Consider the following 27,121-nt stretch of genomic DNA (forward strand, 5'->3'; position numbering starts at 1 on the left):
AGTACAGAAGAAAGATCACACATCTTCACTAGTACAACACATAAACACTACGGGACACAACATCAATTTTGAAGGTACAAAAACAATCGCCAAAATAGAACATCTCAATAGCAGAATAATCAGAGAAGCCATTGAAATAGAAAAACACCCAGACAGTATGAACAAGCGAGACGACACCTCCCGCCTACATGCCATTTGGAAACCAGCATTGATAGAGAAACGAATTTCAGCAAATAAGGATTTAAAAAACCAACAAACAACCCCAAATGCCACCAGCCCCAGCAAGACTCATCCACACCCAGAACAAAAACTCTCCCACACAGAAGACAGAACAAGTCAAGCAAAAGGGCCATCACCCAAGCAGAAGAACGCACACACGAACCTGACTGACCCATACCAGAGATACATAGCAGGTCCTCGAACTCGGAGCCAAACCAAAGCTCTGAAGGCCACTACACAGCCCACTCCTCAGGACACCAAATCACAACACTCAGGATATTACAACACAACAAAGAACCCCACCCATTCGGAACACACCCCACCCAGTCGGAAGACGGCCACGCCTCCAACCAATCAGGGGACAGCCACGCATCCACCCAATCAGAAGACAGCCACGCCTCCACTCAATCAGAAGACAACCACGCCTCCACCCAGCCAGAGGACACCCCCACCCAATCAGAAAGCAGCCACGCCTCCTCCCAGTCAGAACACAGCCCCACCGGCAGTTGGAAGGAAAGGAACAGCCAGACCACGCATTGCTCCTGGTAGCAGCAGGAGAAACACTCCGGCCTGATGATGACGGATGGGATTTCGTCGAAACGTCGCCACAACTTTCTGAAGATGAAAGGAACGCGGGAAGAAACCCGAGACTCTAGATCTACACATACAGACACCCGCGAGAATCTACGAAAACATATATATATATATATATATATATATATATATATATATATATATATATATATATATATATATATATATATATATATATATATATATATATATATATATATTTAGTTACATTTAGTTACATTATATATATATATATATATATATATATATATATATATATATATATATATATATATATATATATATATATATATATATATATATATAAAGCACAAGAAAAAGAAGGCACCTATGGAAAGAAAAAAAAGTAGCAGTTAAAAAAGTCCTTTTGGCTTTCAAAGTAGCAAGCTTTTATTTACTTGGCAAGAGTTGCAACAACTGTGCTGTTAAGAGAACTATAACAAAACACAGGCTCAAAAGGTATTAGAAAGACGCACAACAATCATTGAGAAATACTTTTAAGCTGGTTATTTTGCTACCATGTACAGTATGTGCATTTTGATATTAATTCAACATAACTTTTTATTTGTATATGTTTTACAAGTATGTGTGCAATACACACTTGAACTCACACAGATGTTATATCAGAACCATTGTACCATATCTTTCAAAAATCCTGGAGCACCAGGGAAGTACCTGAGGATTGGAAAAGGGCTGATGTGGTTTCCATCTAAAAGAAAGGGGGGGGAAAAACAGACCCAGGAAACTACAGATCAATCAGTCTAACATCAAAAGCTCCAGTGATGGAGCGCCCATGATTTCTGAAGGCAATCTATTCCACTGGTTAATTGTCCTCACTGTTAGGAAGTTTCTCCTTAATTATGGCCACTACATCACTGGAGGTATTTAAGAGGCTAGACCAGGGGTAGGCAACCTTGTCTCTTTTATGACTCATGGACTTCAACTCCCAGAATTCCTGAGCCAGCTGGCTGAGGAATTCTGGGAGTTGAAGTTCACGAGTCATAAAAGAGCCAAGGTTGCCTACCCCAGGGCTAGACAGTGACTTATCTGAAATGGTATAGGTTCTCCTGCTTGAGCAGGGGTCTGGATTAGAAGATCTCCACGGTCCCTTCCAGCTCTATTCTATTCTATTGACATCTACATATACCGAATCCTTGCAAGCTGTTGATAAAGTGTCTCAGTCTTGACAGAATTTCCTTAACCCAGTTTAGAGTTACATCAGCACCAGCACAGAACAGGAGCATTTAAAACAGCAAGTGCTGAGAAATTAACATCTGTGGGTCAGGATATTTTTAAAAATGCAAGATGGAGGTTGCAACCATGCAACCTGTGTGATATTAACACGAGTGGGATGGGGTTTTGATTGCATGGAATCAATTGCCATGTTAACCTTTTTTGGTGACCCCTCCCTCCAAGATACTGTTCTGCAGAGATGCCTTCATCTGATTACAGAAAGTTAGCATTATGGAGTAAATTATTCTAAAGAAGAATTCTGTGCTGAAATGGATTTGATTCATTTTTATTATTATTTTATTTACAGTCTATACATTTTTCAAATTAACAAATCTCTCTCACTCGTCAGAGCTTGCCCTATTCAGTAATGAACTCGACTAAATTTGAAATCCTTTCAGTTTTAAATCCACATGCATTCCAGTTCTATTAAGATCTCGATTGTCCCATGGTTTCTATCACTCTCCTGGACATCCTAGCTCAATACAATAGAAGTTGTACAGGTAGTCCTCGACCTACGACAATTGAGCCCAAAATTTCTGCTGTTAAGTGAGACATTTGTTAAAGTGAGTTTTGCCCCATTTAGTGACCTTTCTTACCATGGGCTGTTAAGTGAATCACTGCAGTTGTTAAGTTAGGAACAAGGTTGTTAAGTGAATCTAGCTTCCCCACTGACTTTGATTGCCAGAAGGTCTCAAAAGGTGATCATGTGATCCCAGGACACTGCAAGCATCATAAGGATGAACCAGTTGTCAAGCATCTGAATTTTGATTATGTGACCATGATTGTGTGAAAAATGGCAGTCACTTTTTCCAGTGCCGTTATAACTTTGAACTGTCATTAAACGAACTGCTGTTAAGTCGAGGACTACCTGTATTCTAATACAGTTGCAGGACACTCGTTTGGGGAAAGCCAAGCACCTGGAAAGCCTCAAACTTTCTCTTCTTTCTCTTCTTTCACTCTTCGTTTAAAAAAAGCAAACAATTCTAATTGAAGTTTCGCTTCCTGGAAAAAATGTACTCCTTTTCCAGCTGCCGAATGAAAGCTTAGCTTCTTGGAAAGCCGGGGCCATTTAGCAGGATTGTCCTCGATTGGGCGAGACCGCTCCGATAGAAATGAAACTTAAACTTTCATGGAGATCACGTGGTTTACAGGAACAGAACAGGGCCGAACGCAGCCGGACCACCTCCTCGTGATCGCGCTAGGCCTCTTGGCAGCGATTGACAAGAGCGAAAGGCATATGCCCCGCCCCCTTCCCCGCCAGGAGCGTGCCAATTCGAAAGGTGGTTCTCTCTGATTGGCTTTCATTGGCCAATGAAATTTCCTTCCGATTTGTAATATAAACAGCACGCCGAGGGCCAGAGTTTGTTGTGGTTTGCGCGTTCTTCTCTGTTGCGCCGTAGGAGCTCTCCGCTGGTTGGAAGGGGGAAAAAAGGTAACGATTTGTTCTTTTTCTGGACTGCTTTTACCTCGTAGAAGAGATTGAGTTAGCTGAGCCGAAGTTGCTTCCACCCAGATGAAGTGTGTGGGGGGGGGGAAGCCACTTTCTTATTCTAGGTGGGTATTTTCACTTTTTCGGTGTCTAGCTGGAGCAAGAGGTTTTGCGGCTACGAGCTGCTTTTCCGGTACGGCGTCCAATTATTACATTTTTTAATAAATGAAACTACATTTAAACTATCAGATTAAATTATTAAAAAGAAAAAAGCTTCCTGAAAATGCATTTGCAAACAGCCGAAAACAGTGCATCATAGGAGCAACATCTTTGTATACCTGACTCACAACGCCCCCCCCCACCCCAGGTAGGAGGTGTAGAGATTTGGTTTATCTGCAGCCAGGAAGAACTAGGTGTGATCTGCTTGTCGGTTGCTCCAGGAAGCAAAGACAACTAGGTAGATTCGCGCAGGATTTTCCCTGTTGCAGTTGCATCAATACCTGGGAAGAATTTAGATGCAAGTGGTGATAAAAAGAAACCGTGAGTTGGGGGAGAATGCTACAGTGTATTGCTTTATATAGTTCTGCAGATTGTATGCAATAAAAGTTCTTGCTGGTAGGAGACCTGCTTAATGTTCTGTAAGTAATGTGCATATGAATGTGGCATTAAGTGAGTTTCCAATCAAAATACTTTTTTCTCTGGGGAAAAAAGTAGAATTTTGGAGTCTTATTTGCTGCTAAGTTAAAGATTATTTTCACCAGCATTTGTGGTGATGGAAAGCTATCTCTATGCTACTAAAACAGTTGTGTCTGATTGTAACCTTCAATTGGTTGTTTCAATTGTTGCTATATGATCCACTGAAATGTCCATCATATGGCAAGTTTTTGAATCAACATACTTCAGATGGGTTAATTTACAGAATGCATCAAAAATCCAGAACCTATGACTGCTGTGGGATTGAAATTGGATAATTGTGGCCACTTCATTGTGACCATCATTTTCAGTGCTCCCTGCCAGCTTCTTACAAGGAAAATCAATGAGAAAGTTATTCCTGCTCTTTTGCCTGCCAGTAATCATTCTGTTTCTCTATTTAGGTAAGGAAATACTTTTGAAACACTAACCCAGCAGGGCACAGGTTATTTAGTAGTACAAGGTAAAATTTTCTGCTTTCATTATCAATCTTTGAATCACATGTAGTTCCAGATGTTGAAGGAGGGGGATGATGAAATATGACATCATGCAAATGATGTAGGGGAAGAAATGGAGGTAGTGACAGATTTTATTTTCCTGGGCTCCAAGATGACTGCAGATGGAGACTGTAGCCAAGAAATTAAAAGACGCTTGCTCCTGGAGAGGAAAGCCATGGCAAATCTAGACAACACACTAAAAAGCAGAGACATCACCCTGTCAACAAAAGTGCGTATAGTCAAGGCTATGGTCTTCCCAGTTGCAATGTATGGCAATGAAAGTTGGACCATAAGAAAGGCTGAGCGCCAAAGAATTGAGGCCTTTAAACTATGGTGCTGGAGAAGACTCCTGCGAGTCCCTTGGACTGCAAGGCGATCAAACCGGTCAGTCCTAGAGGAGATCAAGGGGACGACAGAGAATGAGGTGGCTGGAGCAGTAGGCGTGAGCTTAAATGGACTCCAGAAGATGGTAGAGGACAGGAAGGCCTGGAGGAAAGTTGTCCATGGGGTAGCGATGGGTCGGACACGACTTTGCAGCTAACAACAACAATGTATTATAGGTACTTTCCCTATAACAATGATTGTGTGGTGGGTTGGGCTGAGAGAGAATGTGACTGGTCCAGAGTCACCCAGCTAGTTACATATGCCCAGGACTGGACTACACAGTCTCCTGGCTTCAAGCACCAAGCTACACAGTTGTTTTAGAGCAAAAGACCTGCTGTTGTTATCCTCAAGTGCACAATATAACCAGCTGAAATTTGGTGCAAAAGATTTGTTGTAGAATACAGTAAAATGGTATAGTACAGGGGTGTCAAACTTGCAATGTCATGTGATGTATTGTGACTTTTTTCCCATTGCTGGCAATGGGGTGGGCGCAGTTTCGTCATGATGCATCAGGCCCGTGGGCCGGCAGGTTGACACCCCTGGTATAGTAGATGTGGGTAATGATGAAGAATTGCAAAACATTTTTATTAATGGTTCTTACGAGTCTGTTATATAGAGACTAAAAACATCTTGTCACTATGGGCTTCTACCATACCAAACAGGAATTTTCATCTATTTGAGGCAGGTTTTGTTCAGTAAATATTTATATTTTTTCCCTTCTGCAATTCCTTTAAGATCAACTTTCAGTTTGAGGAAATAAACACACAATATAGTCAAAACCTAAAATTAGCTTGAAATTATAATTAACATTTCAGCGTAAAAGATGAGGAATTTTTTAAAAAACATCTTCACGATATAGCAATGTGACATCAAAGTAAATTTCAAGCAAGAGTCCCACAGAAAATCAGATGTCTGAATCCTCATTACCTGCTATCCCCTCAAAAATCTGGAAGAGAACATGCAGTAGCAATTATTTTGGTGGTCAGCCTGGTTGATGCCTTTAAAGGGGTATTTTGGCTACTGAGCCCTTAGGGTCCAGCAAGATATCTCAACTTTTGAAAAGCACTTGAAGCATGTATTCATATACATTGTGTGGGGTGAGAATATTTGGGTTCAGGGATGACAATCATTTGAGGTTTAAGGGATGGAGTATGTTAGATGAGGACTTCGTAGATCTGATCAATAGGGTTGATCTGATGCAAAGCCCAATCTACCCCAGTGTAGTAGTAGTAGAAGACTTCCTCATTTGACTCTTAGTCTAAACACAAGTCCCTGTTATGAAACTCCTCAACTTAGTACCTATCATTTGAAAACTATGCTTCATGATACAAGCTGGTTCAGAGATCTGGAAATTGGGACTCAGTATGGTGGAAAAGGCTGGCATAGGAAGCATCACCACTACTGACAAGGACAGCGAGTTGTGTCAAACTCACAACGTATTGCAACGTATCGTGACTTTTTTTCCATTGCCGGCAATGGGGTGGGCACGGTTTTGCCATGACACATCTGGCCCATGGGCCGGCAGTTTGACACCCCTGCCCTATTCCATCTAGAGTAGGTGCATAGTGGCTTTTCTTCGTATAGTCCAAGCTATGGGTGTACTTGCAGCCTTGTTGAAATTGTGACTGAGCACTTTCTAGAAGGAATGTGATTCTTGAATGAATTCAATCTGCCTTAGTGATAAGTTCACTGGGCTAATTATTGCAATGTGATGTATGCCAAGTTTTATTTATGTTATCAAATGTATATAGATGCTATATCTCCATTCTGGGCAATGAACAAAATGAAAGCAGAAATTCATTAAAAGCCAAAGCCCAATTAAAGGTGCATCAAGGCTCAATAAAAACACAAAACCACTGCGGGAGGATTATTATAGAGCAATATCGGGGGCTGTCTCAGGACAGTTTTTTCCACCTACATGTGCACCAATGGAGAGAAGGCTTCAAATGCTTTCCCTGCATGAGGTTAGACGTGGGATGTAGACCCACAGACAGTCTTCCTCTGGGGAAAGCCCAGGTTTTGTAGCATCCTGCCTTTAGAGCTAAAGTTTGCTATCTCTTCTTGATATTTCATATTATTTAATCATTGCTAATTAAACAGTTGGTGTTAGTTTTTGTTGGTTTATTTTGAACGGGCTGCCATGATACTGTGACAAACATTGATTTTGCTCTGGTGTGAAGATTTTTATTCTGGTCAGAAATGATTGACTTAATGTATTTCTAAAATTGCCCAGAGTATTATAAAAGTTTAGAATGTGATATGGAAGATGAATCTGAAGCCTACTTGGCTATGAAGATATGTAATAAAAATTCAAAAATCAGTAATTAACAAGGTTACGTCATCTGGTTGTTGTTTTGGAACAGGTTCTCCCTGGACGGGGTCTTCCATTAAGCCCTAAGTTACTCCATGTAAAAGAGAGAGAATTCTTTCATATTTCACCTGACAGCTACACAATGGCAACATCTGCAAATAAGGGGTGAGTGCTCCTGGGGTAGAATTCTAAAACAATAACAATAATAAAAATGTATGTGTGTGCAAAGGAAAAGTGGGCTTGTGTATACACAGTGCTTTTCAGCTAGTGAATAGTATGATAAATCTGTCAATAAAGCCAAGCACTTCTCTTTTCTGTAAATAAGAGATTTTGACCTAAATTACATTGAGAGTAAGGGAAAAAGCAGCAAAACAAGAAAAGATCAGGACTTCTTTATTAAAGCTTTTGGAAGTAAATTCAATAGCACTTTCTTCCCTGTAAATGTGTTTAGAATTCCAACTTTGCACATCAAAGCCTATAAATAACAAAGAACAAATAATGGTTTTTACAACTCCATGCTGATGTTAGGATGCTGACAGAAAGTGAACACAGTATACCATAAACTTGTGAGCCAGCTTAATATTTCAACATACTATCTACTACACCCTAATGCAGAGGTCCCCAACCTTTTGGGCACCAGGGACCAGTTCCGCGGAGAGAGACTTTTCCATGGACCAGAGGGTGCGTGTTTTTGTTTGCTGCCTGCATCCCGCAGACGGGGCTTGGCTTGTTTGCACGGACCAGTTTCTGGCATGCCGTCACTTGGTGCCAGTCCACGGACTGGGGGTTGGGGACCCCTGCCCTAACGTTTTGCATTTACACTACTGAGTTGGTTGCAAGTCGCATCATTTGTGCGGGGATGCATATTTAATATTTTGCCCTCCCCCTACAGATACAGTTGATTGTGTCTATTCTACTTTAGGTGAATCTGAGAGTCCTCATATGCACACTATTGCAACCTTGGCCAAGTATTTTCCACATATTTTGGACTAGAGCTCTCACTGACCCTAATGGTATTGCTTTCCTGACAGGTGGTCGGTGGGTGTTGTAGTCTAGTAATGACACTAGATTGGGGAAGATTGCATAGTAGCAAGCAGTTTGTGGCTCCACAATCTCCATGCAGCAGCTTGTGCTTCTATGTAGCAGCTGGAAATGTTGGGTTTTAGATCAAAAAGAGGACTAAATAATGAGCATTACATTGTAAAGCATGGGGGATTTACAACTGCCATAATTCTGCACTGATGTAATTAGTGTAGTATAAGATATTTATTAATGATTAGGATAATGATTAGGAAGACTAAGTTACTGCCCATGTTATTTCTGGAGGAGTTACTAATATAGAAAACAATTATTTTTCACCTATCTAAATCTGACTTCACTGCTGGGCACTATGGCTCTATAGCTATTTGGCTTTGAAGGGGAGAAAGTGATTGTACACAATAGTATACAATACTGTCAATACTCCCTTAAATATATCTCTCCTTAGGATAGTAGAGTACCAGCCAGACTAGGTCAAGAAAAACACAGTTTCTTCCTAATTGCTGGCAGTTGCTCAGCGAACATCCCTCCCAGAATTGCATGACTCTCCTATGTCAAATTATGTATTTGTTCTTCTTTTGTCTGCAAACTCACTCCCTTACTGCAGTCAAGCAGTAGTTAAATGTTCCAGGATAAGTAAATTAACATCCACAAGATAAACAAATTCAAGTACAACTCCAAAATAAGCACAACATGTGACAGCTATAGCCTGCCATGTTTGTCTGTTGACATTTTTCAATCTTTGATTAAGGATCAAGTGAAAGTAGCAGAATTTAGCTGATTCTGAAAAAGTTTAACAAAAGTAGGCCTGTTTGTACTCTATACGGATGAAAAAACACCAAGACATTCGAGACTAGATAAGGAAGTTGAAAAACATTCCAAAGTAGTGACAAACCATATCTGTACTGTTCTCAAAAGAAGAATGAATGTTGCCTGTTACATCATCAGATGTTAAGCTTAGTTTGAGGGAGAAAAAGTATCAAGTTAGACAAGATTGCTATACTATATATTATGAATCTCAGATTCACCTAAAATGAACAGAATGATCCAATCAGGCTATATACCATGAAAAAAGTGCAGTTTTGTAAAGTTCAGGGAAGAAAGATTTGATTCTGGCTTTATTTGAAAACCCTGTTGTGACAGCTACACTTCCTTTTCTTAATTGGAGATTTTATTGTTTTGCCTGAAGTCTGCAATGAGAGATTTTGGAGACCACTCTGCATGTCGACTTACAGTCATTTTTCTTGTGGCAATTCTGGGCTATAGTTTTCAAGGAGTAAAGTTCTTCTATTTCCTCACTCAGGAATCCTAAAAAAGTTGGGTTTTTTGACTGGTTGATTGAACAGATCAACAGTGGAAGCTACACGGGTTTGGAGTGGACAGACAAGAACCACACAGAGTTTTATATCCCTTGGAAACATTATTCAAAGAGGTGTCGTGTGGCAGATGATTATGAGATTTTCAGGGTATGAACGTCTTCTGCTCAAAATGATTACCTGTATATGTTTGCCATGCCAAACTGTGTACTCTCTTTTGTAACCATTTCAAGCTTCTAATATTTTAAATAGATCATGACGTAAGCTTTTGCAGATTGGGATTACTCACTGATGCTGAAAGAAACCAACATAGTATTTTTTTCTGAAAGCTTTGCTATATAAATGAAGAATCCATTTTACTGAAATATTCCTAGTATGAATAGCAACTCGTGGTTCCATTTAGGTGACAGATTACTTTAAAAACCTCTAGATGCATGTAGGCAGCAGCAGCCTAGTTTTGCACCCCATGGCGCGGCGTCCTAGTTTTGCTTCCCGCAGCCACAGCGCTAGCACAAGTGAGGGGGTACACATACACACGTGCATGGACTGGCCAGCCTGTCCCACGGCCCGGTGGCCAGCAGGCCATGGCCCACTACCGGGCTGCGGCCCACAGGTTGGGGACCCCTGTTCTAGGTTGCTTCTCTGCTTGATTACTTTCCATCCATTGCTTCTTATCCTGTCTTCAGATGTTTTGGAGAATAGGTTGAGCCCCACTGCTTTGTGGCAGCTCCTTAGATGTTGGAACACTGCTGTCATAGCACCCTAGTCCTTCTTTTCATTAAACTAAATATACCTAATTCCTGCAACTGTTCTTTGTATGTTTTATCCTCCGGTCTCTTAAACATCTTTGTTGCTCTTCTCTGCACTCTGATATATGTTTTTTATATCATGGTGACCAAAATTGGATGCAATATTCCAAGTGTGGTCTCAACCAAGGCATTATAAAGTGGTATTAACACTTCATGTCATCTTGACCCCTCTATTAATGCAGCTTAGAACTGTGTTGGCTTTTTTGGCAGCTACAGCCCATTGCTGGATAAAGGGAGAAAGGGTTGGAGTAGCAATGTCTGATAGTTCAATGAAAAGCATCTCTGAGTAAAGTAGTATTTTAATCTTCATTCTCACTGTAGTTGAGTTCAGAAACTGCCCACAAGCAAGGACCTGTTATTTACAATGGGTGGAGAGCTCTTATTGGCACATGTGGAAACTTGCTCCCATTCTGAATAGCAGATATCTCTCTCAGTGTACGTGGCTACTTTTATTTAAAGAAAGTTTTATTAAAGTTTAATACAATGCAAAGAGAGATTAAGAAGGAGGAAGTACAGGGTAAAAAGGGAGAGAAGATTCTGATTTCCAATTATTTTTGACACAGTAAAATATTAATACATTTATGACTTCCAACTTTTTACACTACCTGTAATTATTACAAGCCAGTTCTATAACTACACAATTATTAAATATTCAAACCCAATTCTAAATTTTAGTTTTTTTCTATCTCAAGCATAAAAATCAGAAGCAATATCCCAATAAAAATTAACAAAATAAAATCTCTGTTTAAGTCAGGTGACTTAACCATCTTAACCAAATCCATTTTCCCTTTTGTAAGAAATGATATATATTTCTACTTAACTTATTAATCTTTTTAAACTATAATCATCTGTATTAACAAAAATCACCATACTTTTCAAATTCTTTAAGCTTAGAGGGAAAACTCTTTTATATTCATTTTAAAATATTAAACATTTCTTAAGAAAGTTCATCTTTACAACTAAAACAATTCTAATGCATTTTTAAACTTTTGACATACATACATTCAATAATGTTTTGTAAACTTAGGAATTACTCAAGCATTATAAAAAGAAACAAAATGGTTGCAACCCCGCCTCCCAGTTTATGGACGACTTATTTGTCTATTTCAGAGCATCGCTATATGGAGAATCTTGTGGGATGATACTGGGACCCTCCCTAAGCATGAAAGTCATAAAAACTTAGGAAACAAGTTCCCTGTTTGTAAATTAAAAGTGGTCAGTTGGCTATATTCATTGGTAGTCAGTGTACATGATCCCTTTGAGACAGTAACAAATACAAAATATGCAAGTTCTTATCATCACATCTCGCCACAGTGTGCTTCTCATCTGGTTTACCATCTCCCAGTTACTTCTTTTAAAAGGTTAGTTGCACAAGAATAGTCTTCTCCAATCTGGCATTCTCCAGATATTGGATACTTGCATTTTTGAGAACTCAGAAGGGCACAAAATTGGGGACATTAGAAGGCTATGCAAAGTACACAGTGAAATAACATCTCTAGTTGCCTGTTGGAGACACTTTTACCTTTTATCGAGTTTTGGGATATTTGTCTTTTTAATTAATTTCTGATTGTCCTATTCCTGATTAGCTGGATCAGGAATTGGACAAGGTGGGACCAGACTTTTCATTGAATGTTTATGTTTTCATCTCTCTGTTTTTTGTCTGTTTTCATGTGGAAAGGCATGGGCTGTGTATAGCAAAAAATACAATGAAGATAAATCAGCTCCTAGTAAATGGAAAATCAACTTCCGCTGTGCCATGAACAGTACAAAGAGATTTGAAGAACTGGTGTCAGATAAACCTGACTTTCACAAATACAGAATCATCCCCCTGAAACCAAAAACTGAATCAAGAGCTAACCTCTCTTCTGGTACAAGTAAGACTTCTTGTATTATATTATTAGCCCAGAGGGATGCAATTTCCAGTGTATAAGAAATAATGAGAAAAGTTACGAGTCTGAAGGTTTGAAAGGATAGCATTTAAAAATAAATGATGGATATTCATATTATTCCAAGCTAACTTTGCCAAGCATTATCTTAGGGAATGCTATAACAGTGACTGTATATATCAGGGGTCTTCAAACTTGGCCCTTTTATGACTTGTGGACTTCAACTCCCAGAATTCCTCAGCCAGGCACGCTGGCTGAAGAATTCTGGGAGTTGAAGTCCACAAGTCATAAAAGGACCAAGTTTGAAGACCCCTGGTATATATCATAGACCAACAACTGCATCTTAAAGTACTTCGATTTTCTAGAACCCTTTCATATTTGAAAATTTGCAGTGGTGCAGGACTGGATTTTTGAAAAAAGATTGCCAATTATTAGGCATTGTGCAATAAGTATACTTCAGTTTAAGAAGTATACTTATTGACCTCCAAGGTCCCTTCCAACATTATTATTATTATTATTATTATTAGTAGTAGTAGTAGTAGTAGTAGTAGTAGTAGTAGTAGTAGTAGTAATAGTGTGAATTAAGATGGTATGTTTGGGACTGGAATGAACCAAGAGAGTGAACCAACTTCATAGCTTGTCTTTATTACACAAATATTCCTCTTGTCCCAGTGATGGGAGCTCCTGACAGGATTGTGAAATAAGTGAGCTTGGAGATGATCCTCCTGAGGGGGAGTATGGTCTTTTCAAGTACGCACAAAATTGTGCAATTTGAGTATCAGCTTTTAAAAACTAAGCTAAAGCACTACTGAGTGGGGCTAACAATCAGCATATTGGTAAAGTAGTTCTGCTGATGTGAATCCAGCTGCCGGAGAGAAATTAGAATTATACAAGATGTTTTCTTGACTCAAAAAACATTAACTAATCACCCTAACTGAATAACAGTTGGCGATAGAAGCCCACTATATTCCTAGTACATGGAATGCCAGGTGGCATTACAGTATAGCTTATGCTCAACGAGCAAATATTTGAATTTAATTCTTAATAAGTGAAACAGAAAATTCACAATATCTCAATAACAATATTTTTTGCTGTTATCCTCTGTTTAAGATAATGGGAGTGACCGTGAAGCTCAAGCATTGCATTTCACTCCATATAGTGAAGAATGTCCACCTCTGCACCAATCTGCACAGCTATGCCAGGTACAGATCTGTAGCCCTTGTTGTGATGACTGGATTTGAGAAGGCAGTCGAGCCACTGAAAACGTGAAGTTTTGGGATTAGTCAACATTGATAGTAAATTGTGTGGAAAAATCACTGAATGAATTCATAACAAATAATCTGTGCTGACAAAACTGAAAAGCATACAGATACAGAGATTATGGGGATATTTACAGGACCAGAGAAACCCATCTCTAGAGAAACAGCATCTTAGACAATTTGTGAAACTTATTTAAAATGGAAAGCAACAAAAAAAAATACAGGATACAGGTGAAATCTTGAAGTCAAACCAGTTCCTGATCTATCTTTCTGTTTAACCTAGAGCTAGTATTTATCAACACCAGGCTCAATCTTGCCTAACTTTTTAAGATCGTTCAAAGTCAGAAAGATGCTGCTGTTTGTCTGTTTTATCATATGTGTGAGGTATATTTCAAGGGAAATAAAGCATGTGCAACTTCTTCTCCCAGAACCATCCAAGTCCTTGTGAAATGCTGTTCCTTTGCCTTCTCTTGCTGCCATTCTTTTATAGCTTAAAAAGTGATTTTAAGTGTCTGAAGAATTTTATCTTCATTGTAAAACACTAGCAAATTATATTAGTGTCTTGTTATTGGAAGACTTTACCTGACTGATTAAATGTGAACACCCAGGTACCTTTTTAGGCATGTGGGTTGGAAGCACCCTTGATTCTATGGTTTTTAAGAAACTTTACATCCAAGAATTTTCCAGTTAACTTCCATCTACTGGTGCTTAAACTGTGATAATTTTTAGATGTGAAACCAAAAGTTATTCTTGTTTTAATCAAGATTGTACTAAGAATATAAAACCTATGTTGCCCAGAAGCTTGGTTTAAATGTTTGTCCACTGAATTCTTTTCTACGGAGCATACATTATATTTTGGTATTAGAATGTGCTATTGAAGACACATAATCATTTTGTTGATTTGGGTGCTTATTAGATTATTTTAATCTGGGCTGTCGGGCTGATATTAATGTTTTTAGCGGTTTTAATGTGCTAAGAGTCTGCTAGAATGGCTGCCAATCCATTTTAATTAAATAATTAATCTGGAGATGTTCAGAGCCTAGGTAGAAAGAATGTTTAGAAACTCCTGGTAATCTAGAAATTGCCTTATGCTAACCCAGTAATCCTTTGGATCAAGTATTATTGACATGGATTGGCACCATCTGTGTAGTAATTTAGACTGGAATCTTTGCTCACCCTTACTGGACATGATAAGGGTGAAATTTGAGGCCGTCTACATGCCAAGTGTACATTTACCATTGAGTTGTCATACCAGGATCTGTCATCTTAAATTCCTAATGGACTAAATATTTTCAAGTCCCATGTTTTTTCAAGAGGCAACTGGACTTTCTTGTTTTGCTTTGAAGATGTTTCACTTCTTATCCAAGAAGCTTCTTCAGCCCTGATTTTCAAGGAGGGCCCTTTGCTCTCCCTTTTACTTTTCCATGAAAAAAATACACAGCAGTTTCCTGCCTAGTAGAAGTGAACAATCTGATTCATATAGATTTGAAATGGGAGATATGAACTACACACTTTTAGGTCTGTGGTTTTGATGGCAATAATTCTTGGACCCCTCCTGCATGATATGGAGGTAACTTTGGAAGACCTGAGGTAGCTTTTGTGGCACTTTTAAGTTGAGAGTGAATTGATTACTGAAAAATGTGGCAGTGTCATGGGATAAGCTTTAAGTGTACTGTCAAGACAGGCTGATCGGCATATAATGAACATTTTCACATGGTATTTCTCAGTATGTGCAGGAAAACCTTTCGTCTGGTTCACAGCTGGAAATTGATGCTGCTTTTCAAACTTTGACACTGGGAAGTGGAATGCCAGGTAAAGTTGTGGGTGCTCATTTATTTCTACAAGAGTTGGCTGGGATAGGGGCTTTGATCATCTTGACTAAACTGCGATGAAACATGTTTAATAATAACAAGTATAAATGTGCCCATTTTCACTGCCACAGTTCAACTGGAACCACAGTTGCAGGCAACCTTATGCCTTTTAAATGGTGAAACATCCTGTTTTTTAATTATTAAAATTTATACCTGGTTTTCTAAATTAGGAATTTGGGCTGCCAATTATATCTAATAATGCCTATTGCTGCATAATTGAATTATTGATATGTAAAGGAAAGCAGGGAAACCTTTTAATTTGTAGTATACGTCTTAGGCTTAATCTATTGTTATACTGAGCAATGTTTGGCCACGATAAGAGCTGATCAATGTAGTTTATTGATAACTCCTGAAGAGACTATATTGGTCCAGCTCCATTGGATCATTTGTTAGCAAACGTTTTTGAGAAAGAGTATAAATGCAGCTGCAGAGTAATCTTGGACAGAGCAAATTTAGATAAAATCCCTTTTGGGTCAAATTTCAGACTTGGGGTTGTAGGGCTGAAGCTGCTCTGATCACTTTGGTAGATTATTTTTATTTGGACCTGGATGCCCGAGTGCATCCCTCCTAGTCCTATTTAATTTCTTAGAAGTGTTCATTACCATGAATTATGGTATTCTTTTGGACCCCCTGCAATGTGTGGGAATTGAGAGCATTCTGCACCAGTGTTACTTCCTACCTATTTTCAGGTTTAGTCAGCTGTGATGGGGATGAGCAGTTGAGTTCCTGGATGTTTGTCCATGGGGTTCCACAGGGTTCATGTATCTCCCTTACATTTTTCAAAATATCTACCTGAAACACAAGCAAATATTATGCTGATGATATCCAGTTACATATCTCCCCAGTGGGTCTCCTACCCAGTGTCTAGAGCAGACATGTCAAACACAAGGCCCGGGGGCTGGATGCGGCCTGCGAAGTGGTTTCATGTGGCCCGTGAAGCCATCCTGGAAACAGTGAGGGAACGGCCCCCACTGCCTTGGCCCTGGCCCAGAGACCCTCCTTCTGCCAGAGACCCTCAGATCTGTCCAATTCCTGCCCAAGCCCCCATAGGCACCCTTGATGCAAACGATGTAGAGCTGGCCATGCCCACCCAGTAGGCCATACGCACTCTTGCCACACCCACCCAGTAGGCCATACCCACCCGGCCCCTTGAGGGCAACCGCAATGCTGATGCGGCCCTCAATGAAATTGAGTTTGACACCCCTGGTCTAGAGCTAATCAGGGATAGAATGGGATGATGTGTTCTGACACTGGGCTTCCTCTACCCAAATGCATGATTGGTCATGATAGTTGCCATTGGCTTTTCCTTTGTTAACGCACATGTGCAGACAGTTAACAACCATTACAATCCAATGGTGTAGCTTGCAGAGATTCCCCAAGAATTTACACTGTATTACATTTAATGTTGATAAAGTCAGTAGGCTAAGTAAGTTTTATTGCATACGTGCCATTGGAAAAACCTTGTTAACGGTGGATATTAATGTATATGTAGGTTCTGCAGTGCCAAATGAGAATGCAGCAGGCAGTTTTTGCCAGACCAATGATGATATGCTCCAGTGGATTATTCAGGAGTCCCAACTGAATCTGAGTGAAATGCAGCAGGTCTCACAGGTCCCAACAGTAACTACAGATTCCAGTAATCCTATAGGTAAGTCTGAACATAGCCTTTAAACAATGAATCACAAAATTATCTAGTCCATCTTCCTACTTAGTACAGGATGCAGTAGAGTATCTCTGACAGGGGTCTTGTCCAGCCTCTGGATGAAGACCTTTTTTAAAAAATAAGTTTATATAATATATAAAATACAAAGAAAAATAGAAATAAGGGATTAAGGGAGGGAAAAGGAAAGGGGGAGAGAAGGTGTGAAGTACAAGGGGAAAGAAAAAAAAGGTGTTGACTTCCAACTCTTTAGCACAGTACAAAATAAAAGCACTCTAGCCTCAACTTTTTGTTTTTACACATTATTATATAACTAGCCATTTCTATAACACCAGCTCTATCTAATCGACAAAACCAAAGTCAAAATTACTATTTTTTTGTAACAAGCACAAAATCCAGAAGTGGTATCCAAATGAAAATCATACTCAAGTATATTCTCCTCTTTAAATAGAATGATCAATTTAGCCATTCCTGCTTTAACTCCCTTTCTGTGGAAGTAGTATGTATTTCTATATGCACCTAACAATCTTTATAAACTATCACCATTTTTATTAATAAAGTTAACTATATACTTTCAAATTCTTTGACCTTACTGGGAAAAGTACTTCCCCTCCCTTTTTAAAAAAAGAAAGAAAAGAAAAGTGCTAAACTTTCATTAAATACTTTTCTAAAATCAAAACTTTCTAATACTTTTTTCCTTCTTCTTTAACTTCTTAACATACAGGCTTTGAACTTCAATATTGAATTTAGCTCCCATCCTCCAAACTACCCTTATAGAATAATATCTTTTTTTTCATCCTTTTATAAACATATAAAAGTTTTCTTTAAACTAGTACATCATTTTCTTTAACTTTCTCTTAGCACAAGTACTCTCAAATACATTTTCAAAAACATTTTTCATACTTTAAAAATCACACAAACAAACATATACATATGCCATTTTAGAGATTTTTCTTTGCCTTAAACAGTAAGGAAGATTGTGTGTGTGTGTGTGTGTATACATACACATACACACACACACACACACACACACACACATATATATATATATATATATATACATACATATACATATACATATACATATACATATATAGGGACGCGGTGGCTCAGTGGGTTAGGATGCTGAGGTTGTCGATCAGAAGGTCGGCAGTTTGGCGGGTCAAATCCCGAGTGCCGCGTAACAGAGTGAGCACCTGTTACTCGTCCCAGCTTCTGCCAACCTAGCAGTTCTAAAGCACGTAAAAATGCAAGTAGAAAAATAGGGACCACTACAGTGGGAAGGTAACAGCGTTCCATGCACCTTTGGGATCTAGTCATGCCGGCCACATGACCACGGAGACATCCTCGGACAAGCGCTGGCTCTTCAGCTTTGAAATGGAGATGAGCACCGGCCCCTAGAGTTGGAAACAAGTAGCACGCATGTGCGGGGGAACCTTTACCTTTACACATCTACACACACACACACACACACACACACACACACACATATATGTAGGTCGTGTGTGTGTGTGTGTGTGTGTGTGTGTGTGTGTAGAGATGTATATATGTGTAGATGTAGATGTATATATATGTAGGTCTTGGCTTATTTGGGTCTTTTCCCGTGTAAGATTGAGAGTGTCTTGGCGACGTTTCGACGAGGTCTCACTTGTCATCTTCAGGCTGGTGTCTTCGGCTTCGTGTTTGTGCGAACAAAGTGTGATCGGAGCTGCCATCTCTCTATAAATATTGGTGGGTTTGTGTGTAGTGCTGGCTTTGTTGTTTTAAGCGGGTTGGTTGGCTGTGTTGTTACATCCTGATTGGATGTGTTCTGTTCCAGCCTACTACCGGCCCTGCAGAAAAGGCAGGGACAACCCCTTTACAAAAGGCAAAAGGCTGGAAGTAAGCCTGCCAAATTTATTTACACAAAACAGATCCAAAACAGAGCAAACTGAGCAAAACAAAACACGAACCACTAAAACAGAAGCTATTCAAACGGTTGCCTTCAGCAAACCAGCCCTCCCACATATTCCCCTTTTAAACAGTTCAAGGCGTGGCTTCTCTCTGCCTCCTTCCGAGGTGCCCCATTGCCTTCCTCTGTTTACTCCTGATTGACTGCCTCCTGCGTCGGGCGTCCTTGAACAGGGCCAGCTGTGGGTCATCTTCATCCATGCTGTCAGGCTCACACAGCTGGGTCTGCGTAGTAACCAGATGGGAAGGGCCTGGCTGAGAGCTCTGCGAAGCCTCAGAACTATCCTCTTCAGGCTCTCCAAACCCCTCCTCCTCCTCCTCTGAATCGTCCGACCCAACTGCCGAACCCACAGGCTGACCCTGAATCACAACAGGATGATGGAGTTATTGTTTGCAGCTTAGTCAGCTGTTTGGAAACATCCTGTGTGGCTGAGGTGTTGGCTGTGTGCCCATTAGTCTTTTGTGTTGTAACAACTTGGGTGATGGGCTGTGTAATGACATCCTGAGCTCTAGTGTAGTGATATCCTGAGTTCTGGGCAGCACCTTAAAGCAACAGGACATGAAATTGACTTTGAAGGAACGAAATTAATCTCCAAAACTGAACACTACAATAAGAGAATAATTATGGAAGCCATCGAAATAGAGAAACACCCCCACAACATGAATAAACGTGATGATACGTCCCACCTACCAGACATCTGCAAACTAGCCCTAGTCAACAAACGAGTCCCAGCCACAAAAACCAACACCGGACCCACAACAACACAGGACGCCACCACCAATCATCCTCACCAGACTCAAACCCAAACCCATCCCATAGACGAAATGCAACCACCATCCAGAAGCCAAACCACGGCGGCATCTCCAACTGCTGCACCCCCTCCCGACCTCCACACAAAGCAAACTGACACACGCCATGAACACAAAGCCATACCGCAAACTCAGAGCCAAACCAGAGCCCAGAATGTTACACCACAGCCTTCTGCTCAGGACATTACATCACAGAACTCAGGAGGTTACAATACTAAAGCTCGGGATGTCACAACACAGCCAACCACCCAGGATGTTGCAGCCCAGAACTCAGGATATCACTACACTAGAGCTCCGGATGTCATCACACAGCCCATCACCCAAGTCGTTACAACACAAAAGACTAATAATAATAATTATTATTAATGGGCACACAGCCAACATCTCTCGGCCACACAGGAAGTTACAAAACAGCCGACTAAGCTGCAAACAATGCATGAGTCTTCAAAAAGGCACAAGGCTGTAACTAAAAAGAGCTTCTTTTTAACTTGGCTTGAAAAGAATAATAGTCTTTGAAGGTGATTAAGAAGGGAAAGGCACAACTTGCTGACCATTTGAAATGTGGATTTCAAGCATGGGCTTCTTCAACCCCAAACAGATTGCAGCCCCCCCCCCAGCTTTTGACATGCAGATTGCTTTGGATGAACTCCAGAAGCCATCTGCCAGCTTACAGCTGTTTTGGAGGGTTCCGAGGGAAGATTCTTTGACCCACACTGACTGGGTGGGTCTTAGAAACTGAAGGAGTGCCAAGTCCCTTCAGTTAAAAGGTTGAAGAGCTACTCCCCTGGGAGAAATCCTTCAGAGATCTCTCCCTGGGCATGTCATCCAGTTGGCCATCTTCCCGGAAGTCCAGCCTTCATCCAACCTCTGGATGAAGACCTGTAATGCAGGAGAATTCATCCAGTCGTGTAGCAACATATTCTAATGGCTGACAGTTCAGTTAGGAAATTCCTCCTGATGTCTAGCTTGAACCATGTTTCTTCTAACGTTAGTTCTGGAGCAACAGAAAATAAGTCCTGCCTCTTCCAGATATTAATCTTCAGATATTGAAGACTTGTATCATATCGAGCACTATTTTTCCTGTGCAGTAAACACTCCCATGTTCTTTAATAATTCCTGTTTGATCACTCACTGGAATGTTTCTTGGGCCAATCGCTTAAACTCTTTGAGTTTTGGGTGTCTCTTTGGCTCCATTAAATTAAGCATGTAATGCCTTTATGCTAGGTTTTATCCAAAAGAAACAAAGAGAGTCTTGTGGAGAAGACCAGTGGCTGGAGAACATATATTAAGATGGGCTATCTACAAAGCTCTTTTTATTGTCTGTTTTTCCTATCTGTAATAAAGGCTGTAGATTCTTTCTGCTGGTTACCTTGTTTTGTTTTTCTAAATACACTGTTTTATATGAGCAAAGAAGTTCCTCTGAAGCCTCTCAGGTCACCCAAAATGACTGCTTACCTACAGGGAATGGAGTAGTGGTTGAACCTGTGGCAATTAACTATTACCAGGAAGGACCCCAGTGGCTACCTGCAAACCCAACAAATGAGATTTCCCAGTCAACCGTTGCTTTTCCAGCGTCACATGCTCAACAAAACTTTCCTGGTACTAATCAATTTAATCAATTGGGTGAGTAAAGTATTCTGCAGCATACCTAGATGAATTCAGCCCAAATGGAGGCCAAAACTTTCCTTAAATTGAATCACTGTAGTGGCTTGGGTTCCTATTGACACTATCAAAAGATACTTCCCTCTTTCTAATTCCATTTGCCAAGACTTTGCAAGCTTATGAAAGGTAGGAGAGGAATGAAAAAAATCTAGGCTAATTGCTTGTCCAGCAGAGAGTGAGAGCTTACTTCGTTGTCTCCTGACTCCCAATTAAACACTTCATACTTGGAGAGGAAACTTATCCTTCTAGGAAACTAGTAAGACAAATACAAACAAACAAAGGGCAGAGGCACATAAGAAATAAGTTCAATAAGTGATAGGGCTAAACTAGAGCAAAATCTCACAATTTTCCTGATTTTTCTCTTATTTTGTTCATTAAGACAGAAATAAGTGGTTTGGCTAAACCAGGGGTAGGCAATCTTGGCTCTTTTATGACTCATGGACTTCAACTCCCAGAATTCCTGAGCCAGCTATGCTCAGGAATTCTGGGAATTGAAGTCCATGAGTCATAGAAGAGCCAACGTTGTCTACCCCTGGGCTAAACCAAGCCTTATAAGGATTTACAAGTCTCACTTTTCACCAGCTTCACGACTTCTTTGTATTCTTAGCAGGCATTTTCCCCACCTTTTGACTTGATAGCTTACTACAGTCAGATATAAAATTACCAAACAATACTTTTCCCTCTATATCTGCATTTGTTTCCAAAACCATTCTAAGTAAGCAAATCTATATACAATATCATATATTCCTAACATATATGTGTTTCTAACTTGTGTATTTCCTCTACCCTAGCCACTGGATCCTATTACCTATTGACCACTGTGGATCTCTTTATTGTACCAGTGTACTTCAAACAGTCTTCTAGTCTCGCCCAAATTCTAATTAGAGTCACTTGCACAGTCCATCTTAGGTTTATCAGCCAACATTGTTCTGGATAAAAATGAACAATACACAGTCCTTGCATCAGCTGCTAGAGGTATCTAACCCATGTTGCCATTGAGGACTTTTAACTTCCACCCAGTGCCTCCATTGCTTACCTTCCTTTCCCCCAAACTCTCTCTGATCTTGACATGCCTCCCTTTGGCATTCCCCCAGTAAAATAAAGGTTTTGTGTTCATGGAACAAGAAGTAGACCCACGTAAAGGTGGCTCAGTGGGTAAAATATAATACTCATGACTTTTGATTTGAGACTAATTGTTCTTTCCCTTCCATCTTAGAAGAATCTGTCTGCAATACTAGCTGTTTTGTCGCTAACATTTATCTGAATGAGGAGCCTCGGGATAATGAAATGAGGAATAGCTGTCCACTTATAGCAAACCAGGAAGCCCCAATGGAAGAGAGTGTATTTGTATCTTCAGCTGCCTTCCCGACAGATGAGCCAGCCGTCAATAATGTACCTTCTCAGGACCCTCTAGGTCAGTGAAATAATTTTCTGTGAGCTCATGAAGGCAACTAATAAAAATACCTGAGCAGTAACAGCTAGCCAAAAAAAATATACCTTTTAATCAGAAAGTAGGAAGTAGGTTCCTTCCCAATTACTTCCCAGACAGTAAACTCCTTTTACTGTCTTCTTTGTTTTCTGCTAATGCTTGTTTAAAATGCAAGACTTGGCAGGCAAAAAGATACTGAGTCTGCTTTCACCACACTGCGTATTCTCGTCTCTTGCAGAAACTGCCCCATTTACCATAGAGGTCTCTATCTACTACCATAACAAGCTGCAGTGCAAAGCAGAAGTAAACAGCTGCGTCTTCACCTACAACCAGAAGAACTTCCACCTACCACACAATGCACAAGTCATAAAGTTTCCAAATCCAGAAGTGCTGACGGATCAGAAGCGAGTTCAACATATCTTGATGGCATTAAACACTGCAAATTTATTATTATATCAGAAAAACGGGAGGATCTGGGCCAAGCGACTTGGCACCTGTCAGGTCTTCCATGCATTCTCCAAGGAGCTGGACAATCCGTCTCAGGACCCTCCTCGTAACTTACTGCCAAGGAATATTGAAACTGAAATCTTCAACTACGAGCAGTTCATTCAAGGTGAGGATCTAGAAATGAGGCAAAGAGCTGTGTGCAGTCTTGAGTGTTCAGATCAGGGGCTGTGTGACATCTGTATTGAAGTAATTACAGGCAGTCCTCATCTTACAACCATTTGTTTAATGACTGAAGTTTCAGTGACACTGAAAAAATGATCTTTTAACTGGTCCTTGGATTTATGGCTGTTGCAGCCTCCCCACAATCACATGATCAAAATTTGAGCGCTTGGCAACTGATCTATATTTACAACTATTGCAGCATCCTGGGGCCACATGATTGGCTATTGGTGACCTTCCCTGGGGGCTTCCAAGTCAAAGGAGGAAGCTAGATTTGCCTAGTGATTGCAACAAAACAGAATGCAAAATCAGGTGCGACTCACTTAATAAATGCATTGCTTAGTGACAGAAATATCAGTCACTATCAGTAAATCGAGGACTAATTGTAAAATCTTTCCCAGCCATCTTCTGTTTAATATTGTTACAGCTTTGCTATCACTGTTTTATGTCCTTAAAAACGGTTGTCTTATAAGACTTAATTCTGAGTTAATTGATACAGAACATCCCTGTCCCCAGCAATCTAAAAATTATAGGTTTATTAGTGCATGTAACACAGATGTGTGTGTGGACAAGAATATCAATCTTGCTGTCAAGCAAAATCAAGCTTTTAATAGTGAGTGCCACACAATGTGCACTAATCAAACAGGTGGTAAGAAAGTATGGGAACTCAAGCACCACACAGGTTATGTAGAAAGTAAACACAGGGCCAGTCATAAAGGATTCAAATGTCTATACACCAATGCACAGAGTATGACCAATAAACGGTAAATTAGAAATTCAGGTAAATGAGGGTAGATATGATATGGAAACTTGGTGGGATGAAACCCACAAATGGAACACACAGCTAGAGAGATTTAAATTATTCAAAAGAAAGAGATCAAATAAAAGAGGAGGTGGAGTTGCGCTCTCTCTATAAGAAATAACTACATCTCTATGAGCACAACAATGATGAAAACTGTCTTGAATGCATTTGGGTCAATATAAAAGTGGGGGGAAATGACATTGCCATAGGTGTATACTATAGGCCACGCAACCAAATAGAGGAAGTAAATGAACTTTTTGCTAGACAGCTAACTAAGGTATGTAGGAAGCACATCACAATAGTAATGGGGGACTTTTAATTACCCTGACATCAACTGGGAGACAAACTCTGCACCAAGTGGAAGACCATACAGATTCCTGACAAACCTAGCAGACAACTTTGTCACCCAAAAAGTAGAGAAGGGAACTAGGGGATTAGCCGTATTGGATTCTTTGACCAAGTGACAAAATTAATGGACCTGACGAATCCTGTGGATATAATTTACTTGGACTTCAGTAAGGCATTTGATAAAGTAGATCACAATCTATTACTTGATAAGATAGAAAAATGTGGGTTAGACAGAATCACCACCAGATGGATTCGTAGCTGGCTGACTGCCCGTACCCAGTGTGTGATCCTCAATGGAACTGCATCTACATGGAGGGAAGTGTGTAGTGGGGGGCCCTGGGCTCTTTTCTAGGCCCAGTGCTCTTCAACATCTTCATCAATTTTATTTTATTTATTTATTTTAATTCCATTTATATCCCGCCCTTCTCCGAAGACTCAGGGCGGCTTACAAGCTTAGCAAATCAATGATTTGGATGAGGGGATAGATGGGGAACTCATCAAATTTGCAGACACCAAGCTGGCAGGAATAGCCAACACTCCAGAAGATAGGCTTAAGATAGAGGAGGATCTGGACAGACTTGAACACTGGGTGCTATCTAAAAAATGAAAGTCAATGGTGAAAAAAGTAAGGTTCTACATTTAGGCAAGAAAAACCAAATGCACAGGTATACGATAGGTGGTACCTTGCTCAATAGTAGTAACTGTGAGAGGGATCTTGGTGGACAATCATTTAACCATGAGCCAGCAGTGTGCTGCAGCTGCCAAAACAGCCAACACATTGCTAGGCTGCATTAACAGAGGGATAACAGAGCCTTGGTGGAGCAGTGGGCTAATGCCTCCTTAAGTAACACCAGCTGCCTGCAATTAGTGCAGGTTCGCATCCCACCAGGCTCAAGGTTGACTCAGCCTTCCATCCTTCCGAGGTAGGTAAAATGAGGACCCAGATTGTTGGAGGCAATTAAGCTGACTTTGTAATAATGCCGCTTGGGGGTGTGTGTGAAAGCCCTAATAAGCAGGCATATACATAGAATGAAGGCTACTGCTAAGCTTGTAAGCCGCCCTGAGTCTTCGGAGAAGGGCGGGATATAAATGGAATTAAAAATAAAAAATCAAGATCACATGAAGTGTTAATACCACTTTACAATGCCTTGATAAGGCCACACTTGGAATGCTGCATCTAGTTTTGATCACGATGTAAAAAAGATGTTGAGACTCTAGAAAGCGTACAAAGAAGAGCAACAAAGATGATTAGGGGACTGGAGGCTAAAATATATAAGGAATGGTTTCTGGAATTGGGTATGTCTAATTTATTGACATGGTAGCAGTGTTCCAATATCTCAGGGGCTGCCACAAAGAGGAGGGAATCAAGCTATTCTCCAAAGCACCTAAAGGCAGGACAAGAAGCAACGGATGGAAACTAGTCAAGGAGAGAAGCAACCTAGAACTAAGGAGAAACTTCCTGACAGTTAGAACAATTAACCAGTGGAACAACCTGCCTCCAGAAGTGGTGAATGCTCCAACACTGGAAGTTTTTAACAGCCATTTGTCTGAAATGGTATAGGGTTTCCTGCCTGAGCAGGGGGTTGGACTAGATGACCTCCAAGGTCCCTTCCAATTATTATTATTATTATTATTATTATTATTATTATTATTATTATTATTATTATTATTATTATTATTATTATTATTATTATTCCTCTAAGGCAGAGTTCCCCAACCTTTCCGGCTTAGCAGCTGGGAGGGGGGGAAAGGGAATGGTTTTGTGGGAAGAACAGACTCCTGTGTGCATGAGCACCCATTGCTCGAGGAGTGAGGCTGAGAGCACCTGTGATGCTGGCTATTGGGCCAAGAGATTTTATGGTGGCATTTTGAGAGAGAGGTCAGAAGATTCCCCATAATGTTTCTTCTTACTGGCACAAAATAACCTTAGATTTTATTGTATTTATTTACTCTGTTTTTCTATTTACGAATTCATATGTTGGCTTAAATAGCTATGAATCCTGGACTTTTCTCTTTAATAGAACTGACTGAGTTCCGTGATGGTCAAAGACGCTCGTCCCCTGATTATACCATTTATCTGTGCTTTGGACAGCGGTTTACCGCTGCCAAACCCAAGGAGTCCAAACTGATCTTGGTGAAGGTAAGGATATCGGTGTCAGGAAATTTACTGAAGATTGTCCAAGGTGATTTCTGTCTTCAAAGGGATCACAGTAATGGACTTCAGTCTGTTGCCACCCCAGCATGATTTCCTCCTGATT

The 27,121-nt window shown here is 40.3% G+C and overlaps 1 protein-coding gene across 1 annotated transcript in view; it reads left to right on the forward strand.

Moving 5' to 3' along the window:
• The first annotated feature begins 3,459 nt into the window (after window positions 1-3,459).
• IRF7 (interferon regulatory factor 7) overlaps window positions 3,460-27,121 on the forward strand; it is a 31,916-nt gene continuing 8,254 nt past the window's right edge. Inside the window, exons 1-12 of the mRNA XM_081331150.1 lie at window positions 3,460-3,478; window positions 4,570-4,628; window positions 7,410-7,522; window positions 9,699-9,861; window positions 12,199-12,394; window positions 13,517-13,608; window positions 15,393-15,477; window positions 17,029-17,199; window positions 21,247-21,579; window positions 22,835-23,032; window positions 23,286-23,660; window positions 26,885-27,003. Coding sequence (XP_081187276.1) covers window positions 7,500-7,522; window positions 9,699-9,861; window positions 12,199-12,394; window positions 13,517-13,608; window positions 15,393-15,477; window positions 17,029-17,199; window positions 21,247-21,579; window positions 22,835-23,032; window positions 23,286-23,660; window positions 26,885-27,003 — 1,755 coding nt within the window. The 5' untranslated portion in view covers window positions 3,460-3,478; window positions 4,570-4,628; window positions 7,410-7,499. The remainder of the gene's footprint in view (window positions 3,479-4,569; window positions 4,629-7,409; window positions 7,523-9,698; window positions 9,862-12,198; window positions 12,395-13,516; window positions 13,609-15,392; window positions 15,478-17,028; window positions 17,200-21,246; window positions 21,580-22,834; window positions 23,033-23,285; window positions 23,661-26,884; window positions 27,004-27,121) is intronic.

Source organism: Vipera berus, assembly GCF_964194415.1.
Source record: "Vipera berus genome assembly, chromosome: 1".
NCBI classification, from domain to species: Eukaryota; Metazoa; Chordata; class Lepidosauria; order Squamata; family Viperidae; genus Vipera; species Vipera berus.